This window comes from Eleutherodactylus coqui, chromosome 1 (genome assembly GCF_035609145.1).
Source record: "Eleutherodactylus coqui strain aEleCoq1 chromosome 1, aEleCoq1.hap1, whole genome shotgun sequence".
In the NCBI taxonomy this organism is placed as follows: Eukaryota; Metazoa; Chordata; class Amphibia; order Anura; family Eleutherodactylidae; genus Eleutherodactylus; species Eleutherodactylus coqui.
Genome location: NC_089837.1, coordinates 282245684 through 282269964, shown reverse-complemented (window position 1 = coordinate 282269964; position 24281 = coordinate 282245684). Strand labels below are relative to the sequence as shown.

The 24281-nt window shown below is 42.1% G+C and overlaps 1 protein-coding gene across 1 annotated transcript in view; it reads left to right on the top strand.

Moving 5' to 3' along the window:
• The window catches only part of KDM5B (lysine demethylase 5B), a 65243-nt gene extending 41590 nt beyond the window's left edge, over positions 1–23653 (top strand). The window contains exons 23-28 of the mRNA XM_066609281.1: positions 1280–1441; positions 1549–2028; positions 2437–2548; positions 5963–6165; positions 19408–19674; positions 22550–23653. Of these exons, the coding sequence (XP_066465378.1) occupies positions 1280–1441; positions 1549–2028; positions 2437–2548; positions 5963–6165; positions 19408–19674; positions 22550–22687 (1362 nt within the window). The 3' untranslated portion in view covers positions 22688–23653. The remainder of the gene's footprint in view (positions 1–1279; positions 1442–1548; positions 2029–2436; positions 2549–5962; positions 6166–19407; positions 19675–22549) is intronic.
• The last annotated feature ends 628 nt before the right edge of the window (positions 23654–24281 follow it).

Sequence of the window (24281 nt, the reverse complement as noted above, 5' to 3'; positions counted from 1 at the left end):
CGCGGATCCGGACGGCTTCCATAGGCTTCAATAGAAGCCCGCGGGAGCTGTCCCCGCGGGAGACCTGCATGAAAATGGAGCATGGTCCAGATTTTTTTTTAAAATCACTTATATTGACCATCCGCGGGTATTTATCTACCCGCGGGTGGTCAATGCATCCCTATGGGGTGCGGATCCGCGTGCAGGAGAAGAGTTAAAATCCGCTGCGGATTTTAATTCTTCTTTTGCCCGTGGACATGAGGCCTAATATTAGAATAGAGCAGAGCCACCTGTTTTTTTGTTTGTTTGTTTTTTGTGTCCAGCTCTGTAATTGTTCATCTGCTCAGTCTTCTCTCTTTGCTCCACTGCATAGAAGTGAACCTGAGTAGGTCTGACCATCTTCAAACAATTAAAGAGTAATGTTTCTATTCTCAGTTATTCTAGGCCTGTTAGGATAGTGCAACCTGCTATTATTACTGAACAGCTTTTCTGTGTCCATTCCACCTCCGTAATTGTTCCAAGGTGGGCGCACATGCTCTGGGTATTTGCAGGGATCTTGGGGTCCTGAGCAGCTGCTTCTAAAGCTCCAGCATCTTCTTGTCAGAAAAGATGATCTCACTCATCCCTTGTTCATCCCCATTTGGAGGTTCCGCCTGTATGATGTCTAAACTGACAACTGGACAGCTCCATGGGCTGCTGTTAGTAAAATGGAGTGCAAAGCTGCATGTTTTGGTCTCTGTTTCAGCAGGTTTCCGTTTTATTTTGTTGACTAGGCTATTCTGTCCAGCCAAAATGCCAGAATCGAATGGAAACCTGCTAAAACTGAGACCAAAGCTGGGATCATAGAAACAGCTGAATAAAGCTGGGGTACACTGTTTCCATAACTTCCATAGAGGTCAATTGGAGATACACAAATGGCATAGTAGCAAGCTATGCTGTTAACATAACTCGGCAGTTACAGAAACCGTGTAGCTTCCTGTTTCCATAACTCCTATTGACGTCGCTGGGAATTATGAAAGTGGCATAACAAAGCCCACTCCGCTGTTATCATAATCCGGGCCACCTTGTTTTGGCCCCTACCACCCCTGGCCTGACCGAACAGGAGGAGACATGCACATCTTCATAGATTACACGCGTTGTAGCATTGTGTGCTGGCAGAAATAATAAGACCGGTGTTAGAAACGCCAGTCTTAATAAATTTCCCGCAATATTTTTCATGGGGCTACTTCTTTTAACTATAATGCTCATATCTTTGCGTGGTCTTCAAATATATTGTAATCTCTTAAATATCTCTCTGCAGGTTCTTTGCCCTCGATGTGATGTAGGCTCTTCTAGCCTGAAAAGGAAAATGAGAAAAATAAAAGACCTTCCAGCTTTAGGTGGAAAGAAAAAATTTCCCAAGCCAGATGGCCTTTTGGAGTTGGAAAAAGCTTTGACTGAGAGGAAGGACACCGCTGCTGCTGTAAGGATATTGCTCTGTATTTCAGAGATGAAGCAAATTTAAAGTATCTTCTTATTTTTTTTGGAGAAAGTTAAAATCTGAGTCTTTTCATTTCTTTGCCCTAACAGATGACAACTCTTGGTGAGGCCAGACTGCGTGAGATGGAGTCTTTACACTGTGTGCGGGTCTCTAATGAGAACAGAATGTTGTTGAGAGAAGAACAGAGTGATTGGAAAGTGTGCATTTGCCAGGGTGCACCCATGGCTCCCATGATTCAATGTGAGCTTTGTCGTTCTTGCTTCCACACTGGCTGCATTACAGCTCCAAAGCATGGATCCCTAGTCTGGCTGTGTCCACAGTGCCATCGCTCAAAAAAGCCACCTCTAGAAAAAATCCTTCCTCTTTTGGCATCTCTACAGCGCCTGCGTGTTCGACTGCCGGAGGGAGATGCATTGCGCTATCTCATAGAGCGGACAGTCAATTGGCAGCATCGGGCACAGCATATGTTGTCTTCTGGAGACCTGAAGCTTGCACAAGAAAGAGTCAGCTCAAGTCAACTGTACAACAGATGGCAAGCAACAGCCGGGCAGCTTTCAGATACTTGTAATGTAAGTTAACATTCAAGGGGCATAGTTTATACCTACTGTCTTAAAGGGATTGTGCCATGAGTAAAAGTTTATCTGCTATCCATATGATGCCTCCTGAAACGAGGGCAGCGGCAGCGGCCACACATGCGCACTGACACTACATTTATTTCAGTGAGACCGCTGGAGATAGCAAGCTTGATCTCTGCAATCTTTTGTTGGTCCCATTAAAATGAGTAAGTTGGTGGTGTATATGTGTGACCTCTTCAGGCACGTAGGAGCCCCGTTCTCAAGAATGTTGGGGTATCATAGCAGTCAGACTGCCATCAATCTAAAAGTTAGTCCCTGTTCTGTGGATAGGGAATCGCTTTTTTAACTTGAAATTAAATAATTTGTCAGACTAACATTTTATTCTGCTTTATTGTTCTGTAGGTATCGCAGTGTGTTGGGGCCACATCTTTCTCTTTGTCTCATGAATGGGACAACAGGACCACATATATTCAGTCTCCGTTTTCTCCTGGACGGAACTGTATTCCCCTGGACAGTAAGTGTCGTGTCCTTAAAACAATGTGAGAAATTTTCACCTCCGGCATCAGTAATGCATGATGGCAGTATAGCTTTATCTGTATTCTATGACTGGTGTTATGTGCCACAGTCCAAGTAGTAGTATACATTTAGCATTATGTGGTAAAATGTTTGAAGAGGAAATGTTACATCTTCCAACAACTGCCATTCTCCATCATTTCATAGCCACTGCTCCACTGATTCTTAATTTTTCGGGTTTTTTAATAGATTTTTTTTTCTCTAGTTTACCCTTATTTTCAAGTGGTAGCTTTGGGTTTTAAAATCAAAATTAGGCCCTATACTGTCAAGTGGGTTGTTACTGGCATCAGTTCCTAAGCGAAAGTGAACACTGGGGTCTAGTCAGTGACATATCAAGTGCTGTACCTAATGGAAAGGATTGTTTGAGTGAGTGGGGGCTGAAAAAATGAAGAATTAGGTCTATAGACTGATAAGGAGGACCTCTCATGTCCTCCAACAAATGCAGCTCTCTATTCTTCTATTCTCTAGTCTTGCATGGAAGTGCTTAAAGGTACCTTTTACATGGGATGACTATCAGGAACATTGGTGCCAGATAGACGACCCAGTGACTATCGCTTCTGTACATAAGCGATGATCATTCTTTGAATGGAGGCAGAGTGCGCTGGAGATCTCGTCTGGCTACCGACCTCCATTCACAGTAAACAGGCAGTCGCCCAAAGATAGAACAACTCTGTTTACATGGGCTGACTGTCACTTGATTTTTAGATGGGCTAAAAGCTAAGCTACTGACAAATGACCAATTTGTCGCTCAGTGCCCTGTTTGTAGCTGTTTGTACATGGACGACTAATCTCCCTATGTAACTGTCACTGTATGTAACACATCATGACTAGAGATGAGCGAGCACGCTCGGTAAGGTGAGTTACTCGAGCGAGCCTCGCTCATCTCGAGTAACTGCCTTCTCCTCTCTCTCACTCTCCAGCCCCCGCCCCCCCCCCGCTCTCTCCCCCGCTGCCCCACCAAGCACGCTTGGAGGAGAAGGCAGTTACTCGAGATGAGCGAGGCTCACTCGAGTAACTCACCTTGCCGAGCGTGCTCGCTCATCTCTAATCATGACTGTAAACAATTGCAATGACCAAGATATAAGAGCTAGATCTTAGCTTCCAGATGATAAAATCAAAACTCTGGGTGCAGTATTTAGGAAGAACTCTTTTGAAGTGGATGAGCAGGATAAAGTGTTGCTTTCTGGTTCTTGTGCTTGTGTAGAGGAGAGTGGGTGTGCTAAAGGAGATGCAAGTCAAGTACAAATGATGCTTTGTGACTCAAATGCTTAATGGCATCAGGATGGTAGTGTCTTCAAATTCTGGTGGTTTTGTGACTATTTTTGTGCATGTAAACATGGGCGGAAAATGGCATGTATGAGTTATGCACCTCAAGTTATGCATTACTTTAATTTTAGGAGGTGTTCTGTATCTAAAGCTCTGCTTGTATTAGGATGGTTTCACAAAAAACATTTTTATGGAGGAAAAAAAAAACAGTTTACATTTGTTACAGTTTAAAAAAAAATAAATATTCCACTGAGGCCAGATGTTAAAGCAATACAGTGGTACCTTGGGATGCGAGTGCCTAAACCTGCGAGTTTTTTGACTTGCGAGCAGGCTCTCTCCCAAATTTTTGCTCTGATTTTACGAGTCAAAAAACTTGCAAGCTGAGGCTCGGGGGAAACTGTACTCACCTGTCGCCGATGTTTCGTCCTCGCAATGGTCTGCGGTGCTGCTGCAGGCTGTCGCTCCCTCCTGCACGCCAACACAGAGCATTGCTTTCTAGATGCAGGGCTTGAATGCCCTGCCTTTAGCAAGCTAATGCTCTGAATGGTTAACTCAGCGCTGTATCAGCCAATGAAAGCCATTCAATGACCTCATTGAATGGCTGTGATTGGTTAACCGAGCGCCGGCTTTCATTGGCTGACGCGACACTAAGTTAACCAATCAGAGCATTAGCTTGCTGGAGGCGGGGCTTTTAAGCCCCACATCCAGAAAGCAATGCTCTGTCGGCGTGGAGGAGGGAGCGGCAGCCTGCAGCAGCACCGCAGATCATCAAGGAACGCTGGCGGTAGGAGAGTATGGATTTCTTTTTCTTTAACTTGCAGTTTGTTTCCCCATTGAAATGCATTAGGAATGCATTAATGGCGATTCAATGCATTTCAATGGGGAAAAGTGCTCTGACATACAAGTTTTTCGGCTTAAGAGCTCCGTCTCGGAACGGATTAAACGTGTATGTCAAGGCACCACTGTAGGGACTTTTTTTTTCCTTCTCTTTTATCTTAAAATATAGCATGCTCTTGGTAAGTATTTTTTAGATTTTCCCCCACTGGCTTCTCTATGGGAAAGAAAAAATACATAGAAAAAAACCCCATAAAAATCTTAGGAACAAACCACATGGAAACGCTTGGAAAAAAAACACACACACTAAATTCATGGCATTTTTTACAAGCAAAAAAAATGTAGTCCAGAGGGTGATACAGTCGAGTGGTTGTTGCAGTGGAAAGCTGCTTTTGCTGAAAGTGAGTCTTAACCCTTTCCAATCCACTGTCTGATGTCTGAAGACATTATGATTTAAGGCTGTACAGCTCCGATGTTGGAAGACGTCCGTCGGGGTTCTCTTACTGTATATTGCCAGCCTCTCTGCTGTCGGAGCCTATCCAACGTGTCACTTCATGCAGTACTGGCTTTAGCCAGCAGATAGCGCCGTTGTATAATGGCAGAAAAAGAGTAAGCCCCCTAGGAAAACCAGGATACAAATTGGATTGGAAAGGGTTAAAGGGCTTGTCCGGTTAGAAGCTCCCTTTTTAAATTTAGAGCCAAGTCACTTAAAACAATGAAACAAATGGGTATTTATCTTCCTCACCCTGGTCATTCAACAATGCAGCTCCTCAAGTCTCCTGGTCTTTTTTGACAGCAGAAGTCTAGTTAATTGGAGGCCACAGTGTCACCTTTAACTTGTGGTGGTATGGTACTCAGGATGTGAGTGCTGCTCCCAGGAGAACGGGTGGCGACGCTGTGATCTCTGATTGGCATGTATCAGTCCCCTGACTCCTGCTGTCACAGAGTTAGATTACGGGATTGGGCGGGGTAAGTACTTGTTTGGTTTTTTTTGTTTTAAGTGAATTTGCTCTAAATTTAAAAAATTAATTTCTAACCACACAACTCCTTTAAGATTCGCCCAACTTCTGTGCAGATGCTGGAATTTCATTTCACTGAGTTTTCAGAACATTATATTCTGCTATTCTAGTGCGATCCCATTCTTTGTACATAATTAAAAGATCACTTGAAAAGAAATTCTTATTTCATAAGTTTATGTTGTTGCCTACCAATAACTTTTTTTTTTCCTTTCCCTATTTTTTTATTTTCAACCCAGGTTTCAGTGCTGAATTGGATGAGTTACTTATGGAAGCTCAGCTTCTGCAAGTCTCGCTTCCTGAAGTACATGAACTTTATCAGGCTCTTTTGACCCAGCCAAACAAACTGACCCCTGAGTGTAGCATAACCACAACAGGCTCTGGGAGAGAGAAGGTGCCCTGTAAGCAGCAGGGAACAGAATGGAACACAATACGTTCTGAGGTAAGAAGAGAAATACTTAACACAGACTGGACCAGAAAGAAGTCCACATAGGGGTGGGGTGCTGACTGTAAAGTCAGACAACAAGTTTAATAAGTGACTAGCTTGTTCAATGAATTCGACAGTCGATAAGTTCTTAATATTTCAAGAACCTATAAAAGGTTAGAAATTCTTACGGTGGGTCACCATGAGATCACATGACCCAACTGAAGGGAAAATTCTCAGATAGAGATGGATAACTGAACAAGGTAAGACTAGGTGATTTTTTTTATATACTGGGGAACTGGTTGCTTAATCTAGAAAAAAAATTCCAAAGACTACTTCTTTAATTGCCCACCTTTGAAACCCGCTCAAGCTCTGATATGTCTTCCGGTGAGTACCGATGCCCAAAGCTGTACACAATATTCTGATCAGTGACTTTTAAAGAGAAAGAACAATGTTCTTGTCATATGCTCCTATACCTCTTTTGATGCCCCCATGATCCTATTTGTATTGGCAGCAGCTGCCTGACACTAGTTGCTCGATTTAAGCTTACAGTTAACTATAATCCCCAAGTCCTTTTCTGCGTCAGTGTTACCCAGTGGTTTCCCATTTAGTGTGTACATAACTAATTTTACCCTTAAGAATCAGTAAGTTTTCATTTTTTGTGTTCCAGTAGTCATAACTTTTTTTTTTTTTTACCGTCTAGCTGTTTAATACCTAGTATTTGTTGGACGAGTTCTAGTTTTTATAGTGACCAATTTACCAATTTCGGTCACTTCTAATGTATTGAATAATTATTATTTTTTGGGGGGGAAAACTGCATTTCACCATTTGTTTTTTGGAGTTTATTTTTGTATTCACAATGAGGTACAGATATGTTAATTATTTTCTACAGGTCATTATGATTACAACAACACAAAATTTTAAAATATATATATATATTGTTTTACATTTTCTTCTTTTGCGCAACTTTTGGATGAGACTGAATGAAGTGTGGTGTTTTGATTTTTTTCCCCCCAATATTTAAAGCATTTTGTAGGGGGAAAAGATATGTTTTCTGTAAAACTAGTTTTGCCTTGGTCAGCATTGACTGGTGCATCTAAGGGGTTAAACTGCATAGAGAGTGTTCTCACTCCTTTACTCTCATTGATAAGTGATGGTGATAACATATACAAAAGTCCATGTTGCCCCCTCTCTTTGGGATGATCTACAGTCAGAAAGGTACAGGAAGAGGATCTATGCCTCCTCTCCTTGTGTCTCTGCATGCTGCTTCCTCACTCTGTGCTTGCCCACCTTTCCTCCTATACACAGGCCAAGGTAAGAATTGAGTGTAAACTCTCACTCCCATCTGTTTTCTGGTTAGATTGTGGCAAGAACCACGGTTCTGGTCTCCTTTTAAAGCCAAGATCATTGGCCTTTAACCCCTTAGTGACGGACCTTTTTTGCTTTTTTCCATTTTTGTTTTTTCCTACTCCCTTTTAAAAAATCATAACTCCTTTATTTATCCATCGAAGTCACTGTATGTGGGCTTGTTTTTTGCGGGATGAGTTTTATTTTTCAATGGCACTATTTATTGTACCATATAATTTACTGAAAAACGTTTAAAAAATTCTAATCGGAGAGAAATGGAAAAAAAACGACATTCCACCATCTTTCGGTGCGTCCTGTTTCTACGGCGCACAAACTGCAACAAAAACAACCTGATATTTTTATTCTATGGGTCAGTACGATTACTACGATACCAAACTTATATAGTATTGTTTTTGCTGTAGTACTTGTATTTTTTTAAAAGATATTTAATTTTTTTCAATTATTTTCTGCGGTCATTTTGTGCGCACGATAACTTTTTTATTTTTCCGTCGACGTAGTTGAGCAAGGGCTCATTTTTTGTAGGATGTCCTGTAGTTTCTGATAGTATCAATTTGGAATACATACGACTTTTTATTGCGTTTTTTCTGGGAGACAGGGTAACTAAAAAGTGTATTTCTGGCGTTCTTTATTTTTTTTTTTCGGACGACGTTCACCGTACAGAAAAAATAATGCACTACTTTGATAGATCGGACTTTTACGGACGCGGCGATATCAAATACATATTTTTATTTTAGGATTTAGATTTTTGAATAATAGATATGGCAAAAGGGGGGTGATTTAAACTTTTATAACTTTTTTTTTTTAACAATTAAAAAAACTTTATTGATTATTTTTTTTTTACTTTACTTTGAAGTTCCCCTGGGGGAATTTAACATGCGATGCTTTGATCGCTCCTGCATTATGACGTAATGCTATAGCATTACGTCATACTGCTTTTTGACAGGCAGTCTATCAAGCCACCCTGTGTGGATGGCTTGATAGGCAGTCTGTTAAGGCAGCCCTGGGGCCATTCATTAGGCCCCCGGCTGCCATGACACCTGCACGGCTCCCCCGATCTCACCGCGGGGGGGCCGTGCGGGACCCCCGAACAGCGTTCGGGGGATTTAAATGCCGCTGTCAGAATTGACAGCGGCATTTAAAGGGTTAATAGCGAACGGCCGAGCGCGGCTATTTCCCGGCTGACGCCCGCGCTGTATGGAGGGAGATAGCGCCGCTACCTCCCTCCATACACGTCCTGCAACAGCAGGACGTAGTTTTACGATAGCGCCGTCACTAAGGGGTTAAACAAGACCTTTACCATGGCTCCACAATCTAACTGAAGCTTCATCATTTAGAAGTAGTACCTCCCAGACCCCCCCCCCACTGCAGTAGAAATGGTGTGTTTTTTTTTCAAAACTGTAATGTTCTAGTTGAATGAACTCAGCTAGTGCTAATTACAGAAGACTATGATTGATTGCAGACAATTAACCCCTAATGTTGTGATTTTATGCATGTGGTGGATTTATGGCTCTATTTTTTTTTTTCTTCAGTTACAAAAATTATTTTCATTGGGGAAGACAGGAAGACCTTGTTTTTAGCTACTGCCACTAGGATGTGGACGCTAAGCAAAGAAATAGTTAGTCCCTCCTACCACCTATACCCCTCCTGCAGGCACTGAGCTAAATCTGTTTTAGCTTCTTGTCGGTCAAAGGCAGACCTCTTTCCTGCTCTGCAGGCCTTCTGTCCTTTCTTATTTTTCTTTCAGCTAGACAAACTGGGAATCGGGTTTGATCTAACTTCCATGACTTTCCCCAATTGGGGAGGGCGAACAGTGCTGCATCAGACGCACTGTAGTTTCCCTCCCAAGAAGGTAAAGTGGAACAGAGTAGCACTAACTGCTCTGTATTCTGCCAGCCAAGGGGTTACCTATGATTCCTGCCTGTTTACGCGCAATTCCAGTGACCTCTCACCACTAAGTTGTAGCTGCTGGGGAGGTGACCTTGGGGGAGCCAAAGAAGAGGATGAAGATATAAGGGGAGCAAATAGGACAAGGGTAAATATGGAATCATCGCCCCTCTCCTGCACACCTTTTGCTTCCCCCTCCCCCCTCATCCACCCCCCTCAGCCATAGCTTGGATAACTCTTCAGTCCTCTCCTTGCCGTCCATTACTGTTCTCTCCTTCCTGCACAACCATCCACTGCTCTGTCACTTCTTTGTCTGTGGCCTGAAATCCTTTGCCCACTGGCCCAGTGCTCCTTTTCTCCTGTGATCACTGGGTGGGGCTTCCTTCGCAATCGCAAGCCTGGCTTCACAGTGACATGTGAATTCGGAGAGGCCGCCTTCCCACAGGCTGGCACTTCTGGAACTAATTTTTTTTCCTCCAAAATGCGCTAAATTGGCTTCTGCGTCATTGGGGTTTTTTGCCTCTGGATCAACACGGGGAGGGGTTGAAAACGGGCCAAACCAGATGGACCTTGTCTTCTTTCAGCCTAACATACTTTGTTACTATGTTCTATTTGAGCCCCCAACTTTTAGACGTATACAGGCCACTGCGGATGGTGGGACTTCCAGTTGGTGCGCGGCTCAGGTGATGGGACTTCCGGTTGGCATGTGGTTCGGAGGGTTGGGGGAAATAAACTTCCAGTTGGTTTGTGGCTGGATGGTGGGACTTCCTTTCCTTTCAGTATCCCTATAGGCTGTCAGCTCTCTCTAATCCCACCTTCTATTCATGGACCCTTCCTGGAAGCCAGCCTCCTCCAGCAGCATCCGAGGTGAACTCAGCAGTGCTTCAGCATCCATTCTTGACTTGGTAGGTGTACTAACAGCCATGCCTGCGCTGATTCTCTGCCATGTTCTCAGTCCTGTCATTCTCCTGTCATCAGCAAGTTCCAGGTACCATCTACCCTGAGGGATGCCATACTTTCATCTCATTTTCTTCCCTCATGCACTTACACAGGGAGAGCCCCAGACAGGGGCCAATGGCTACTACGTGTACCTATTCAGATTCCTCACTGTTACTGTTCTGGAGAAAGCCCTGCTTCTTCCCCCTGCTCTTAATCCCTTTTTTTACTTTCCCCGTACCAGTTTTAGGGATATACTTTAGACATGTAATGTCCTTGACCTGTGACAACATAGATCTCAGCACATCTTGTTGCCAGGCACGTCATTAAGTGATCCTTTCACTCAGTACCCACTGAGCTACTAGGCTCTCCTCTGAATTGGCCGCCCTCCCTCTTTTTATGGTGGTATACTGCATACCATGCTCATGCTTAGCATGTTTTCCCTTGTGAAGTACCAGTCTCTTCCTGGTCTCGTCTACTTCAAAGAAGTCAAACCGGGTACACAGAGAAGAAATCTTATCTCATCTGCCATGCCTTTTAAACCAAGTTTCACCATCCCCTCCCAAAGAGTAGTAATTGCTGTATCACAGTGAGTTTACATCTACAGCAACTATACAGTTCTGACAAATAACAGTCAGCCACCTTGCCCCTTTAACTTGGGACTCTGGTGTGGCCAAAACGATTGTTCAGTAACAACTATCATCTCCTGTTGTCCCCTTTCCATAGGAGGAGTAATTATATTGTGACGAAACCCCACACCTTTCAGGTCTACATAATCCTAACAGCATTTGCCTTGTTTTTCCATTAAATGCTGGAGTACGCTAGTGTTCTCATATTTATACACTCGATCCATGTTGTTCTCCTAAATTATTCACTTGGAGTGCAATTCCATAGATTACAACTGGGCAGTTATGAAGTCACTGTCTTATCACCAGCTCAAAACAAATGCACTTGACACCTGCACTCTGCAATTATTGCAGTGAATAGAAGTGTAAAACAGCCTCATTACCTCCCCTCCAAGAGGAATCTGTGTCGTGCTTTTAGTCTCTACATCTGACCTAACGCAGTGACTCAAAGTATCGTCTGTCTCTTCACGCGTTTCTACAGAACAGATTATGTAGATGGTGGATAGTGTGGTGGTAACAATGCTGCTCTCAGCATGAATACATGTGTTTGGCAAGGTCACTCCCTCATATGAAGGAGGACATGGATGCTCTACTCTCTATGGGACGTTTCAGCAATCCCACTATTTTCGTCCTATAACCAGTAACCAGATTACTACTAGCCTCTGCCTTTGTACCCGCTAAAGCTCTGACATGTCCTCAGGTACCGGTGCCAAAACTGTACACAATATTCCATGTGTGGTCTAACCAGTGACTTGTAAAGGGGAAGAACGATATTCTCGTCGTGTGCCAGTAGACCTCTTTTGGTGCAAGATCCTATTTGCTTTGGCAGCAACTGCCTGACACTGGTTGCTCCAGTTAAGCTTACAGTTAACTAAAATCCCCAAGTCCTTTTCCATGTCACTGTTTCCCACTTAGCGTGTAATTGTGACATGTATTTCCTCTACCCATGTGCCTAACTTTACATTTATCAGTGTTAAACTTCATTTGCCACTTTTCTGCCCAAGCTCCCAACTAGAGATGAGCAAGCGTACTCCCTAAGGCAAATTACTCGAGCGAGTATTTCCATTTTCGAGTTCATGCCGGCTCGTGCCAAAAGATTCGGGGGCCGGTGGGGGTGAGCGGTGCGTTGCAGGAGTGAGCATATAGGAGCGGGGGGGGAGAGAGAGAGATCTCCCCCCCCCCCCCCCATTCCTCTCCCCTCTTCCCAGCTGCCCCTCGCCGGCCCCCGAATCTTTTGGGACGAGTGGGCATGTACTCGAAAATGGCAATATTCGCTCGAGTAATTTGCCTTAGCGAGTACGCTCCCTCATCTCTATTCCCAACTTCTCCAGATCCTCTTGCAAACTGCCTTGTGTCCTCTCGTGTGTTAATTTTTTAATATAGTGTTGTGTCATCTGCAAATATTGATATTTTAGTGTGCTATCCTTCTACCAGATCATTAATATATTAAAAATATTAGGGCCTAAAACCGACCCTTGTGGTACCCCACTAGTAATAATGACCCAATCAGAGTATGTTCCATTTATAACCACCCTCTGCTTTCAATCACCGAGCAAGTTACCCACTTACACACGTTCTCGCCCATACCAAGCATTCTCATTTTACATATTAACCGTTTACGCGGCACAGGATCAAATTCTTTAGAAAAGTCCAGATACACAAGATCCAGTGACTCTCCCTCGTCCAGTCTAGAATTTACCTCCTTCTAGAAGCTGCTCAGGTTGGTTTGACAAGACTGATCTCTTATAAACCCATGCCGATGCGGAGTTATACCGCCATTTTTCTTGAGGTACTCCAGGATAGCATCTCTTAGAAACCCTTTAAACATTTTGCCCACAATAGAAGTAAAACTTGCCTGCCTTTAGTTTCCAGGTTCACTTTTTGACCCCTTCTTGAACATCGGTGTCACATTGGCTATGCACCAATCCAGTGGAACAGACCTGGTCACTATAGAGTCCTTAAACATTAAGAAACAAGTGCTTGTGTATCACATTACTTAATTCCCTTAAAACCTGGGGATGTATGCTATTGGGACCTGGCAATTTGTCAATTTTAATCTTTTTAAGACTGCTCTACACTTCCTCCTGGGTAAGACTGGTGACATTTAGTGGAGAGTTTACTTTATCACTCTGCATCTCATCTGACATTTCATTTTCTTCTGTGAAGACAATCTTTTTACTATTTATATAGTTAATGAGCAGTTTAGGGTTAGTTTTACTCTTTTTGACAATAAGTCTTTCGCTAAACTGCTCGTATTTGGCCTTGCTAAAGTATAGTATTTTCATAGCTCCCCTATAAAACTCTCTCTTGAAGGAAAAATTGAAATGTATTCTATTATGGTCACTATTTCCTAGGTGCCCCCCAACCTGCACCTCTTTATTCTGCCAGGTACTGTTAGTTAGTATTAAGTTCCAAATGGCATAATTCACCGAGGCAGGGAAATCAGTAATTCACTTGGTCATTTCACTGTTCTGAATGGTTTATCGTTAGGAGTAATACCATCCGAGAAAAGTCTCTTTCCTCTGGGTTCTTCATAAAAACTGGTTCCTGATGAGTTGCCATAACAACATAAACGCATCGAACCGAACCAAAAGAACCGAATCTCAAGTGAACCGCATTAGAAATAAAATTTATCCTCAAACAATTTGACCTCTCTGAGGAAAGGCAGAAAGTCAATCAAATTGATGATACTTGTGACTAACAATCTAGCACTTGTCTGTACTAATAGGTACCTAAGTAAGTGCCAGAAATTCAATGCATGAGCCTATTTTATATGGGTAGTGAGATTTAATAACCAGACGTATATGGTTGGGTTCACAGGGTGGCGGAAAGTCCGCATGGCAATTCCCCGCCGCAGCTCCTAATCCCGGGATTAGCCAGCAAAGTGGATGAGATTTTGCAAAAATCTCATCCACACGCTACTGCCAAGCCGCACGAAAAACTGACATGTGGCTCGCAATTCAATTCAGCAGCATGTCAATTCTTTTCTGTTTTATATATTTATATATCATTTCTCTAAGAAATCAGAACAGTGAAATAATTTTCACTGTTCAAAATGGCCATCCCTCTACTTGGGTCCTGTACAAGTTGCGTAAGGTAATTTTTTTTTTAGTAATTGACAGAAAGTTGTTACCTTTATGAGATGCGCAGGGTTCAGCTTCCCAGTTTATATCTGGATAGTTAAAGTCCCCCATAATAATTACCTCATTGTGATTTGCTGTTTCATCTATTTGCTTTAATAATAGATTTTCAGTAGCTTCTATTATATTTGGTGGTCTATAGAAAACCCTTATGAGATTTTTATTGATTTTTTCCCTCCCATGTATTTGCACCCATAGAAACTCCTCCACATGTTCATCTCCCTCCCATTTATCTTCCCTTAATGTGGGCTTTAAACAGGATTTTTCATAAAGACAAATCCTTCCCCCTTTTCAGCTCTTGCGAATGCTTTTGAACAGACTATAACCCAGTAAGTTCACAGCTCTAACACAGCTTTCATCTAACCAGGTCTCTATTATTCCAACTGTGTCATAATTCTCCCCAGACATTATTACTTCTTGTTTGTCTACTTTATGTGTCAGACTTCTAGCATTAGCCACCATACAGTTTAAAAGGTTTTGGTTATTTTTTATATTTCGTGCATCCCTACTAACTGTTCTGCCAGTTCTAACTGTACTAACTCCTCCCACCGCTCTACCACCATTTCCATTACTTAGTCCTAGGTCACTGTCTACACTGTCTCCTCCCCCCCCCTCCAAATCTCTCTGGTTGCCCCCGACACCCCCCCCCCCAGTCCCTTGTTTAAACATTTCTCCAACCTTCTAGCCATTTTCTCCCCCAGCACACTTTTCCCATTGAGATGCAGCCCATCCCTATGGTAGAGCCTGTAGCCAACAGCAAAGTCAGCCTAGTTCTCCAGAAACCCAAACCCCTCCTTCCTACAACAACTCTGGAGCCAATAGTTTATTTCCCTAATCTGCTGCCTTTCTGGTGTGGCATGAGGTACAGGTAGTATTTCAGAAAATACTACTTTGGAGGTCCTTGCCCTAAGATTACTTCCTAGATACCCGAAATCATTTAAGGACCTTCTACATCCCTCTAACTTTGTCATTGGTGCCAATGTGTATCATGACCGCTGAATCCTCACGAGCCCCTCCCTGTAATCTGTTAACCCGATTCACAATGTGACGAAATTGAGCGCCAGGAAGACAACACATTGTTAGACAATCCTGGTCTTTTGTGGCAGATTGTCATGTCTGTCCCCCTATAATTCAGTCTCCCGCTACCAGGACCTGTCTAGTCTGCCATGCGCTCTCATTCCCCTTCTTACTGGAGCAGACATTCCCCTGGCGGAGACCCTGTAATTGCATCCTCCTCAGATGCCAACTTTGCAAACTTGGGGTGTGCAAGTTCAGGATTAGCCTCCCTGGATCTCTTCTCTCTACTCCTCATTCTGTCACCCCGCTAGCTGCCTGCTCATCCTGTTCTCCCAAACTACCATCCACCCCCACATCTACCCCAGCGAGTGCACTAAGCAGCAAACTCCTTTCTATATTGGCAATGGATTTCAGTGTTGCAAGCTGCTCATTTAAATCCAGGATCTGGGCTTCCAAATGTGCAACACGCTCACATCTCATACAGCAGTATGCACCCTTGAACGACTGTTCAAGGACTTCATATATGGCACAAGATGTATACTGGACAACAATGTCAATCATGGAGCATATTCTAAATGGGAACCAAACAGATAGATCAGATGAAAGTAGTACAGTGGGGAAAAAAAGTATTTAGTCAGATACCGATTGTACAAGTTCTCCCACTTAAAAAGATGAGAGAGGCCTGTAATTGACATCATAGGTAGACCTCAACTATGAGAGACAACATGAGAAAACACATCCAGAAAATCATATTGTCTGATTTTTAACTAATTTATTTGCAAATTATGGTGGAAAATAAGTATTTGGTCACCTACAAACAAGCAAGATTTCTGGGTCTCACAGACCTGTAACTTCTTTAAGAGGATCCTCTGTCCTCCACTCATTACCTGTAGTAATGGCACCTGTTTGAACTTGGTATCAGTATAAAAGACACCTGTCCACAACCTCAAGCAGTCACACTCCAAACTCCACTATGGTGAAGACCAAAGAGCTGTCGAAGGACATCAGAAATAAAATTGTAGCCCTGCACCAGACTAGGAAGACTGAATCTGCAATAGGCAAGCAGCTTGGTGTGACGAAATCAACTGTGGGAGCAATAATTAGAAAATGGAAGAGATACAAGACCATGATAATCTCCCTCGATCTGGGGCTCGACGCCAGATCTCACCCCGTGGGGTCAAAATGATCACAAGAACGGTGAGCAAAAATCCCATAACCACACGGGGGGACCTAGTGAATGACCTGCAGAGAGCTGGGACCAACGTAACAAAGGCTATCATCAGTAACACACTACGCTGCCAGGGACTCAGATCCCGCAGTGCCAGACGTGTCCGCCTGCCTAAGCCAGTACATGTCCGGGGCCGACTGAAGTTTGCTAGAGAGCATTTGGATGATCCAGAAGAGTATTGGGAGAATGTCATATGGTCAGATGAAACCAAAGTAGAACTGTTTGGCAGAAACACAACTCGTCGTGTTTGGAGGTGAAAGCATGCTGAGTTGCATCCAAAGAACACCATACCTACTGTGAAGCATGGAGGTGGCAACATCATGCTTTGGGGCTGTTTCTCTGCAAAAGGACCAGGACGACTGATCCATATACATGAAAGAATGAATGGGGCCATGTATCGTGAGATTGTGAGTGCAAACCTCCTTCCATCAGCAAGGGCACTGAAGATGAAACGTGGCTGGGTCTTTCAGCATGACAATGAACCCAAGCACACCACCAGGGCAACGAAGGAGTGGCTTCGTAAGAAGCATTTTAAGGTCCTGGAGTGGCCTAGCCAGTCTCCAGATCTCAACCCTATAGAAAACCTTTGGAGGGAGTTGAAAGTCCGTGTTGCCAAACGACAGCCCCAAAACATCACTGCTCTTGAGGAGATCTGCATGGAGGAATGGGCCAACATACCAGCAACAGTGTGTGCCAACCTTGTGAGGACTTACAGAAAACGTTTGACCTCTGTCATTGGCAATAAAGAATATATAACAAAGTATTGAGATGAACTTTTGTTATTGACAAAATACTTATTTTCCCCAATAATTTGCAAATAAATTCGTTAAAAATCAGACAATGTGATTTTCTGGATGTGTTTTCTTATGTCTCTCATGATGTCAATTACAGGCCTCTCTCATCTTTTTAAGTGGGAGAACTTGTACAATTGGTATCTGACTAAATACTTTTTTTCCCCACTGTATATGCAAAAATTCAAATCAATAGTAATTAAATGCATTCTCCATGACGACGTGCTCTCCACTGGGCCCACTGACCTTTTTAGGGGCCTTCCAGCCATTCTCTACTATTGCCTGGGACAGTTCCCATGAGTATTCTGACTGGACATGGTCTGCTGGGAAGAACTGAGCTGGCTTCTGTGCTTCAGATACCAGACCTTCTTTGTTCGTTTCTGCCCCAGCTCTTCATAAGGCCCTGTTTAGTTTATACAAACACCTCCTTGTTATGGCCATATTTGCAATATTCATTTTATTGGCAGGCTCATGTGACATCTTTCCTGGCTTTTTCCATACAATAGCGAACAACCAGAGTTAATCTCTACACAGCTCTCCTAACCCTCTACATTCCAGGAGCAGGCAGACGCAGGGCCACCATCACCTGTGGAACATACCACAATCCACAGCGTGGTTTCTGCTATTCTGGTCAAGACCCCGATGCAATCTGTGACTCACCCATGATCATTGGTTACCTTTTTACTAACTAGCAAACCAAAAAAAAAATCAATACTTTACTCTCTTACCACCTTCACCTGTTCTTCTGTTCTCTGAGTTTATTTCCCTCTCCACCTACAGAAGTCTGTGGTCTTTGGCAAGCATAGCTCTAATTGTATATACCGTCAGAAGTCTGTGGTCTTTGGCAAGCATAGCTCTAATTGTATATACCATCAGTTGGTCTGCCTACATCTGTAGGCATACTGTTAAAAAAGGGCATCTTTGCCCGCATGGGCCACCCTACTATTTGTGCATACACTCCTGTAACCATGGCCAGCATATTATTCTATTGTTACTTCTTGTACAAGAAGTATTACTCAGCAGCTGTTGGCAGATCGGTCACTTGTTTGCACCCACTGGGAGCGACAGGCTGACACGCATCATCCATTTCTCGCCCCTTTGGATACTGCTTTCGAACATCCCAAGGTCTTCCTGTGTCCCCCAATGATATAGACAAGTAAACAGGGTTTTTGTTACTTACTGTAAAATCCCTTTCTTACCATGTTCATCGAGGGACATAGCACCTATCCAGTGTTGGTTTTCTTGCCTGCATTGGGAGTCTTTTTGTTTTATTCCCCCCCCCCCCCCCCCCCCCCAAAAAAAATAGACAAAGCAGGATTTTCACTCTGGTCTGGTTTTTACTTTGTGTTATTTGTTTTATGTTGTCGTCTGTATTGATTGTCTTCACGTGTTCATTGGTTCTCTCCTGCTTTTGTACGAACTGATTTAGTCCAGTGCCTCTAGGTGCAAGCTAAAAAGAAAAACGCTTTCTTAAATTTTTTAAGTTTTAGTTTATTTTATTTTTAAAATTAGTATACCTGGGCTCAAATAGTATAAGAATGGCTTCGCCATTTTGTTTCAGATGTTTATATATTGAATCTATATAACCTTGGATTACTGGGTGGATATGGTGATGGTTTAGGTCAGTGTTGGATCATTATTTATACATATATATTGATCCAACACTGACGTAAACCATTGCCATATACACCCAATAATCTGAGGCTATTTAATATATATTTGTAACAAATTTTAACATCTATATCCCCCATAATGATATATCAGACTTCTGGGGGAAAGTCACACTTTTCCAATGTTGCAAGAGTATCCATAGGAGCCACAGTTATAGGGGAAAATGCTCCGCTGTAGTCACAAAAGTCACTGGCAGAGCTGCTCTGGGTCTGCTAAGAACCAGCTACTCCACCATGCCAGAGGGCACTTCCGCTTTCTCTCTTTTCTACATAGTGCTAATTGAGTGCTATGTAGCATGCAGAAGAGAAGGCAGAAGCTTATTTAACCCACGTCTGTCTTATCCTCTGGATCCTAGGCTCTCAAGGGCAGCCAAGGACCTGACCTGCTCTTGCTAGATTGCAGAAGCTTTAATCCCATGTGGGATTAAAGCCCAGGCCCAAGTGCCTTTATTTATAGCCCTTGGTCCTTACCTGGTTCAGGAGCTATTTTTTATTTATTTAGTTCTTTTGTTGATATGAAGTGAGAACTACCTAACTGTAATTTACAAATGTCCACAATAGCACTATGGTAGCAGTCTTTTTTTTATTTCTTCTTTCAAGGTTGTATCCTGCTTAATGAAGAAAGAAAAAATTGAGTGCATAGATAAAAAGTTAAAAAGGCGTCATGAAGGCACTGATAGTAGAATTAAGAAAGCATCTGTTCCACGTAAAAAGAGAGTGAAATCCTTGCAGTCCAAAGACCTGTGCAGCAGAGACCAACGCCTAGAAATCCGAGATGGTGACTCCCTATGTTCTCTTACATCTGAATCTGAAGATGATAATGCAGTTTGTCCTGCAGAACAATGTATGGAGCCTGAAGGCGATGAGGTGAGAGTGATAAGGCACATGTGATGTAAAATTTCAGACACGCAAAAATGGCGCACTATAAAGCCAATTTCACACAAACTTTAATACGGGTACATTAATATGACCACAAGATCTGGCCCAGCTGTGGGTCTAATTTTTTTTATTTCATAGCCTACCAATAATTTTTTCTTTCTTTTTTACAAGATATTCAGGCTGTACTTAAAAGATCAAAAGTGAATCCTTGTATGTGTTTTATAGGGAAGATGGACATAATTTGGAGAAAAAAAAGCACAACTTTCTTCAGCTCTTTCCCCTTATATTCCAATATAGTTGGGGGAATCTATAAATTTACTTGTTTTATACCCAGTATAAAGAAACCAGATGTGCATTTTGCTTGTTGACTGATGCAGCCATTACTGGTCAAAACAAAGATTTCCATTAATATTTTTATTACCTGGCAGCTATATGGCATTCATGATGGTAAAGTATTTGGGTGTCAATTTTTTGTTCAAATTAAGAGCAGATAGGGAGAAGACAGCTAGTGTATAACTAGAAAATAAAGATTTTTTTTTTTTTTTGTGGTTTGGGAAGCCAAAAAATGTGTGTGTTGTTGGCAATCTGTTTGTAGGGACAGTGGCATTCAGTAAGGGCATCTGTCTGCTGCAGAGTGAATGCATGGTAAATATGTGCCTACAGGAAGATGATGAGATCTGGTACTCTTTTTTCAATTTATAATTTTTCACTTAAATTTGGTACAGTTTTTGCCATTTTAGTAATAAACATCTAATTATTTGAGTACTTTGTCACATTAGTATGGTCAATTTACAAACATACAAACCCTGCCTCTCCTCTCTCAGAGAATGAAGACTCAGGGCGTAGAGGGGTTAAAGAATTCAGCCATCAAACTTTGCCTGCCCCAACTATATAAAAATGATCTTTGTTTACATCCTTCTGCTGAAAAGTTTAACCTACTTCAGTACACTGCTCGGAGAGAGTGTTAGAACACTTAGGATTCCTTCATATACACTTGTGTTATATCTTTTATCTTATTTGTCATACAATTATTTTTTACACACGTAAAGTAGGGAAAGAAAGTCAAAGAAATTCACTGTTTTATTGCTCGTTTGTAGTAATTTACTTGCTTCCAGCTCAAATCTGACGACTGCATTTTTAAAATCAAAATCACAGCAAATGTCACTGAAAAGCAGTATTTTTCTTAGAATCCAATATGGAATCTTCCTTAAACAGGTTGTACCGGTATTCCAAATTATCCCCTATCCACAGGAAAGCAGTTAACTTGCTGATCGATGGGGGTTTCATCCAAGAAACCCTCGTTTATCTGGCGAATGGGAGTTTTTCAGATTAATTTTCGGAATGAGCTTCTGTGTGCACATGAGGAATAACACACATTTTGGCCATTATTTGACTTGTATCACCATTTTCCCCTCTCTACAGGCTGTATCTAATTCTCAGTTCTCTCAGAACTGGTGGGAAGATCCTGCCTGTTGTGCTGTATTCTATACACTGTGCAGAGAGAACTGCAAATTCTGCTCTCTAACTGTGTAAAAAAGAGACATGACATCTAATTATGTAGGGCAATGCACAGCAATATTTATTAGTTTAGATGTGATCAAATAGCACTAAATAACTTGCTGTTAGCTTTAACAGCATGTCAATGTTAGTCTGGTGAGTTTCACATCTGCGTCCAGAAGTTGGGTAGATGGGTGGACTCCATTATAGTCAATGGGTTCCGTCCGGCGCTGTTCAGTTCCATCCAGAGATTGGACCTTTCTGCTATGGGGACTCCTCTTTCCTGCTCACTGAATGGAGCAGGAAGGTGGGTTCCCCACTCCAGATCTGAAACCATCCTCTGTTTCTATCCTCCTCCCCTTCTGCTCTCCTAAACTTCATTCAGCAGGATGACTAATCCCCCTCTTCCATCCCTTGATCTCTGTCTTGGTGACAGACATAACAGAAATAACATCACAGTAGGAAAAAGGAAAAGAGACCCCTAGTGGTCAGCACACTGAGTAAATTTACTGCACAAAAACATCATTTTAGGTAAATAAAGTGATCTGCCCTTTGCTGGATATCACATTTGGTTATCGTATAACGACAGGCTGTTTAAAAAGTGCTGTAAATTTATGACCAAGTGCTGTAAATTTATGGTGCTTTGTCCTGGGGTTTAATCCCGGCCAATAGTAGTTTTTAACCACTTCTGCCTTCCCCTTTCCCTGGTACATAGCGCTCAAAAAGGCATAGGTATTTAAAAATGGTACCAACAGAAACTACAGGAAGTCCTGCAGAAAATGAGCCCTTGCACAACCGTGTCAATTGAAAAATAAAGTTATTGTGGTCAAAATTAAGTATTTTTGAAAAAAAGAGTACAACAAAACCTATATAAATTTGATATCGTAGTAATCGTACTGACTCATAGAATAAAGTTATCTTGACGTTTTTGTTGCAGTGTGTAAGCTGTAGAAACCAGATGCACTCAAAGATGGTGGAATTTCATTTTTGTTCAATTTCACTCCACTTAGAATTTTACTAAGCTTTTCAGTACATTATATGGTACATTAAATGGTACCGCTGAAAAATGCTACTCTTTCCACAAAAAATAAGCCCTCGGATATCTACGTCGATAGATAAAGAGTTGTTTTTTAAAAGAGGGAATGAAAAAACGAAAATGAAGGAGAGGGGGGGGGGGGGGGGGCAATCCTTAAGCGGTTAATGGACTGCATTAAAGTTGTGTAATATTGTACTATGATGGCAATATCTAAACCTTGTCAGAGTGATGTGATGCTAACAAATTTGAGATGCCAGGAAGTAAAACTCTATTAATGAATTAGTAGATAAACAAAAATCTGTCTTTAAGATTTTTCCTTTACTTTTGCAGGTGTACTGGGTACAGTGCGATGGAAGCTGTAATCGTTGGTTTCATCAGGTCTGTGTTGGAGTTTGTGCAGAAACAGCTGAGAAAGAGGATTACGTGTGCACTCACTGCAATGAAGCAATTGTGGCCGCACTAAAATAAGAGCAGGATTCCCCTCCCTCAGTGAATGAAGACTGTACTCCCCTACCCAAGCTCTGGGTGGAATTTATGAGAACAATACTCACAGGAGCTTTAGGATTCTTTTACTTTCCTTTAGACACATGCCTGGTTTCCTTTCCAGATCCAGCTCCTAATGGTGCTTCTCAGACCCTCTGAATCCATAGCTCCTTCCAGGGAACTTGGACTTCACTGAAAGATTAATTGTTTTTGTATAATCTCCGCAGCTTTGCAGCTGTTACGGATCAGCTGGTTCTCCAGCACTATTAGTTATAGATTGATTGGTATCTGAAGAGAAACGTTTGTTCCTTTCGTACCTCACAATTAGAGAATGCAGATCAGTGCAGTACACAAGGGAGACTGGATCAATTATTTCACTTGGGGTGAGGTACCAAGATTTTGAAGTTTCAGTTCCATTTAAGACTATACGGTTTCTGTGTTTTTGGTTTTTTTTGTCTTTGTGTAGGAAAGTTTTCCTGAGCAATAACTTTGGTTTTGTTTATTTTCTTAAATTCCAAAACTGAAATCAGATGCTGAACCTTTTGTCTCTGAAATAAAAGCCCTTTCCAAATGAGGGTCTTGTACAGAAATGTTAGGTGAGTAGGTGCTTAGGGCAGCCAGAGTGTTAGACATAGCAAACTGAGCTTTACGTCAGCTTCCCTTAAATACCTATTAATTAATTATTTGTTTGTTTTTTGGCTTTTCTTGTAGCTTGTATTAAATTTTGCAGTTTATATTGTGGAATAAAAATCCTTGGTTATAACAGTAAAAACTCATTTTACTATATCTTAATACCACATACCTGAGATGCTGCAATTGAGACAGCCTGTCAGATCTACTATAATTTACGCTGGAAACTGGAGTTAATTAAAACTAGTTAAAATCTACACCAGCTAGTACTGGCCAGACCTGTAACATACGCCTCTTAATAAATGTCACGCTTCATCCCAATGCACAGTTGACTTAGATAGTCTTATAAAACATTTCTTTTAGGTGTTCTGACATGATTCTATCAACGGCCATTTGAGCAGCAATTGTACTACGGAGAAATGGAAGAAGGTGGACTAGTCTGATTTAATCACTTTTTCATTTACATCATGTGGGTTGGCAAGTGCTTGTGCGTTTGCTTACATGGGAAAGAGATGGCACCAGGATGCACTATGGGAACATGCTGGGAAACCTTGGCTCCTGGCATTCACGCGGATGTTATTTTGCTACATAAACATAGTAAACATTGTTTCAGACCATGAACACCCCTCATATCAACAGTATTCCCTAATAGCAGTGGCCTCTTTCTACAGGGTACTGTACTTTGTCACACTACAAAAATTGTTCAGGAATGGTTTTGAGGAACATGATAAAGAATTCAATGTACTGACTTGCCCTCAAATTCTTCAAATCTCAATCTCCTTCAGCATCTGTGGGGTCTGTTAGCAAAAACAAGACTAATCCATGGAGGGTTAAACTTACAACTCGTAGAATCTGGGGGGGGGGGGGACATCTATTCCTAACTATCTCAGTGCCAGATAAAACAGAACACTTGCAGAATCCTTGTTGAAGTTCATGCCTCAAAAGATCA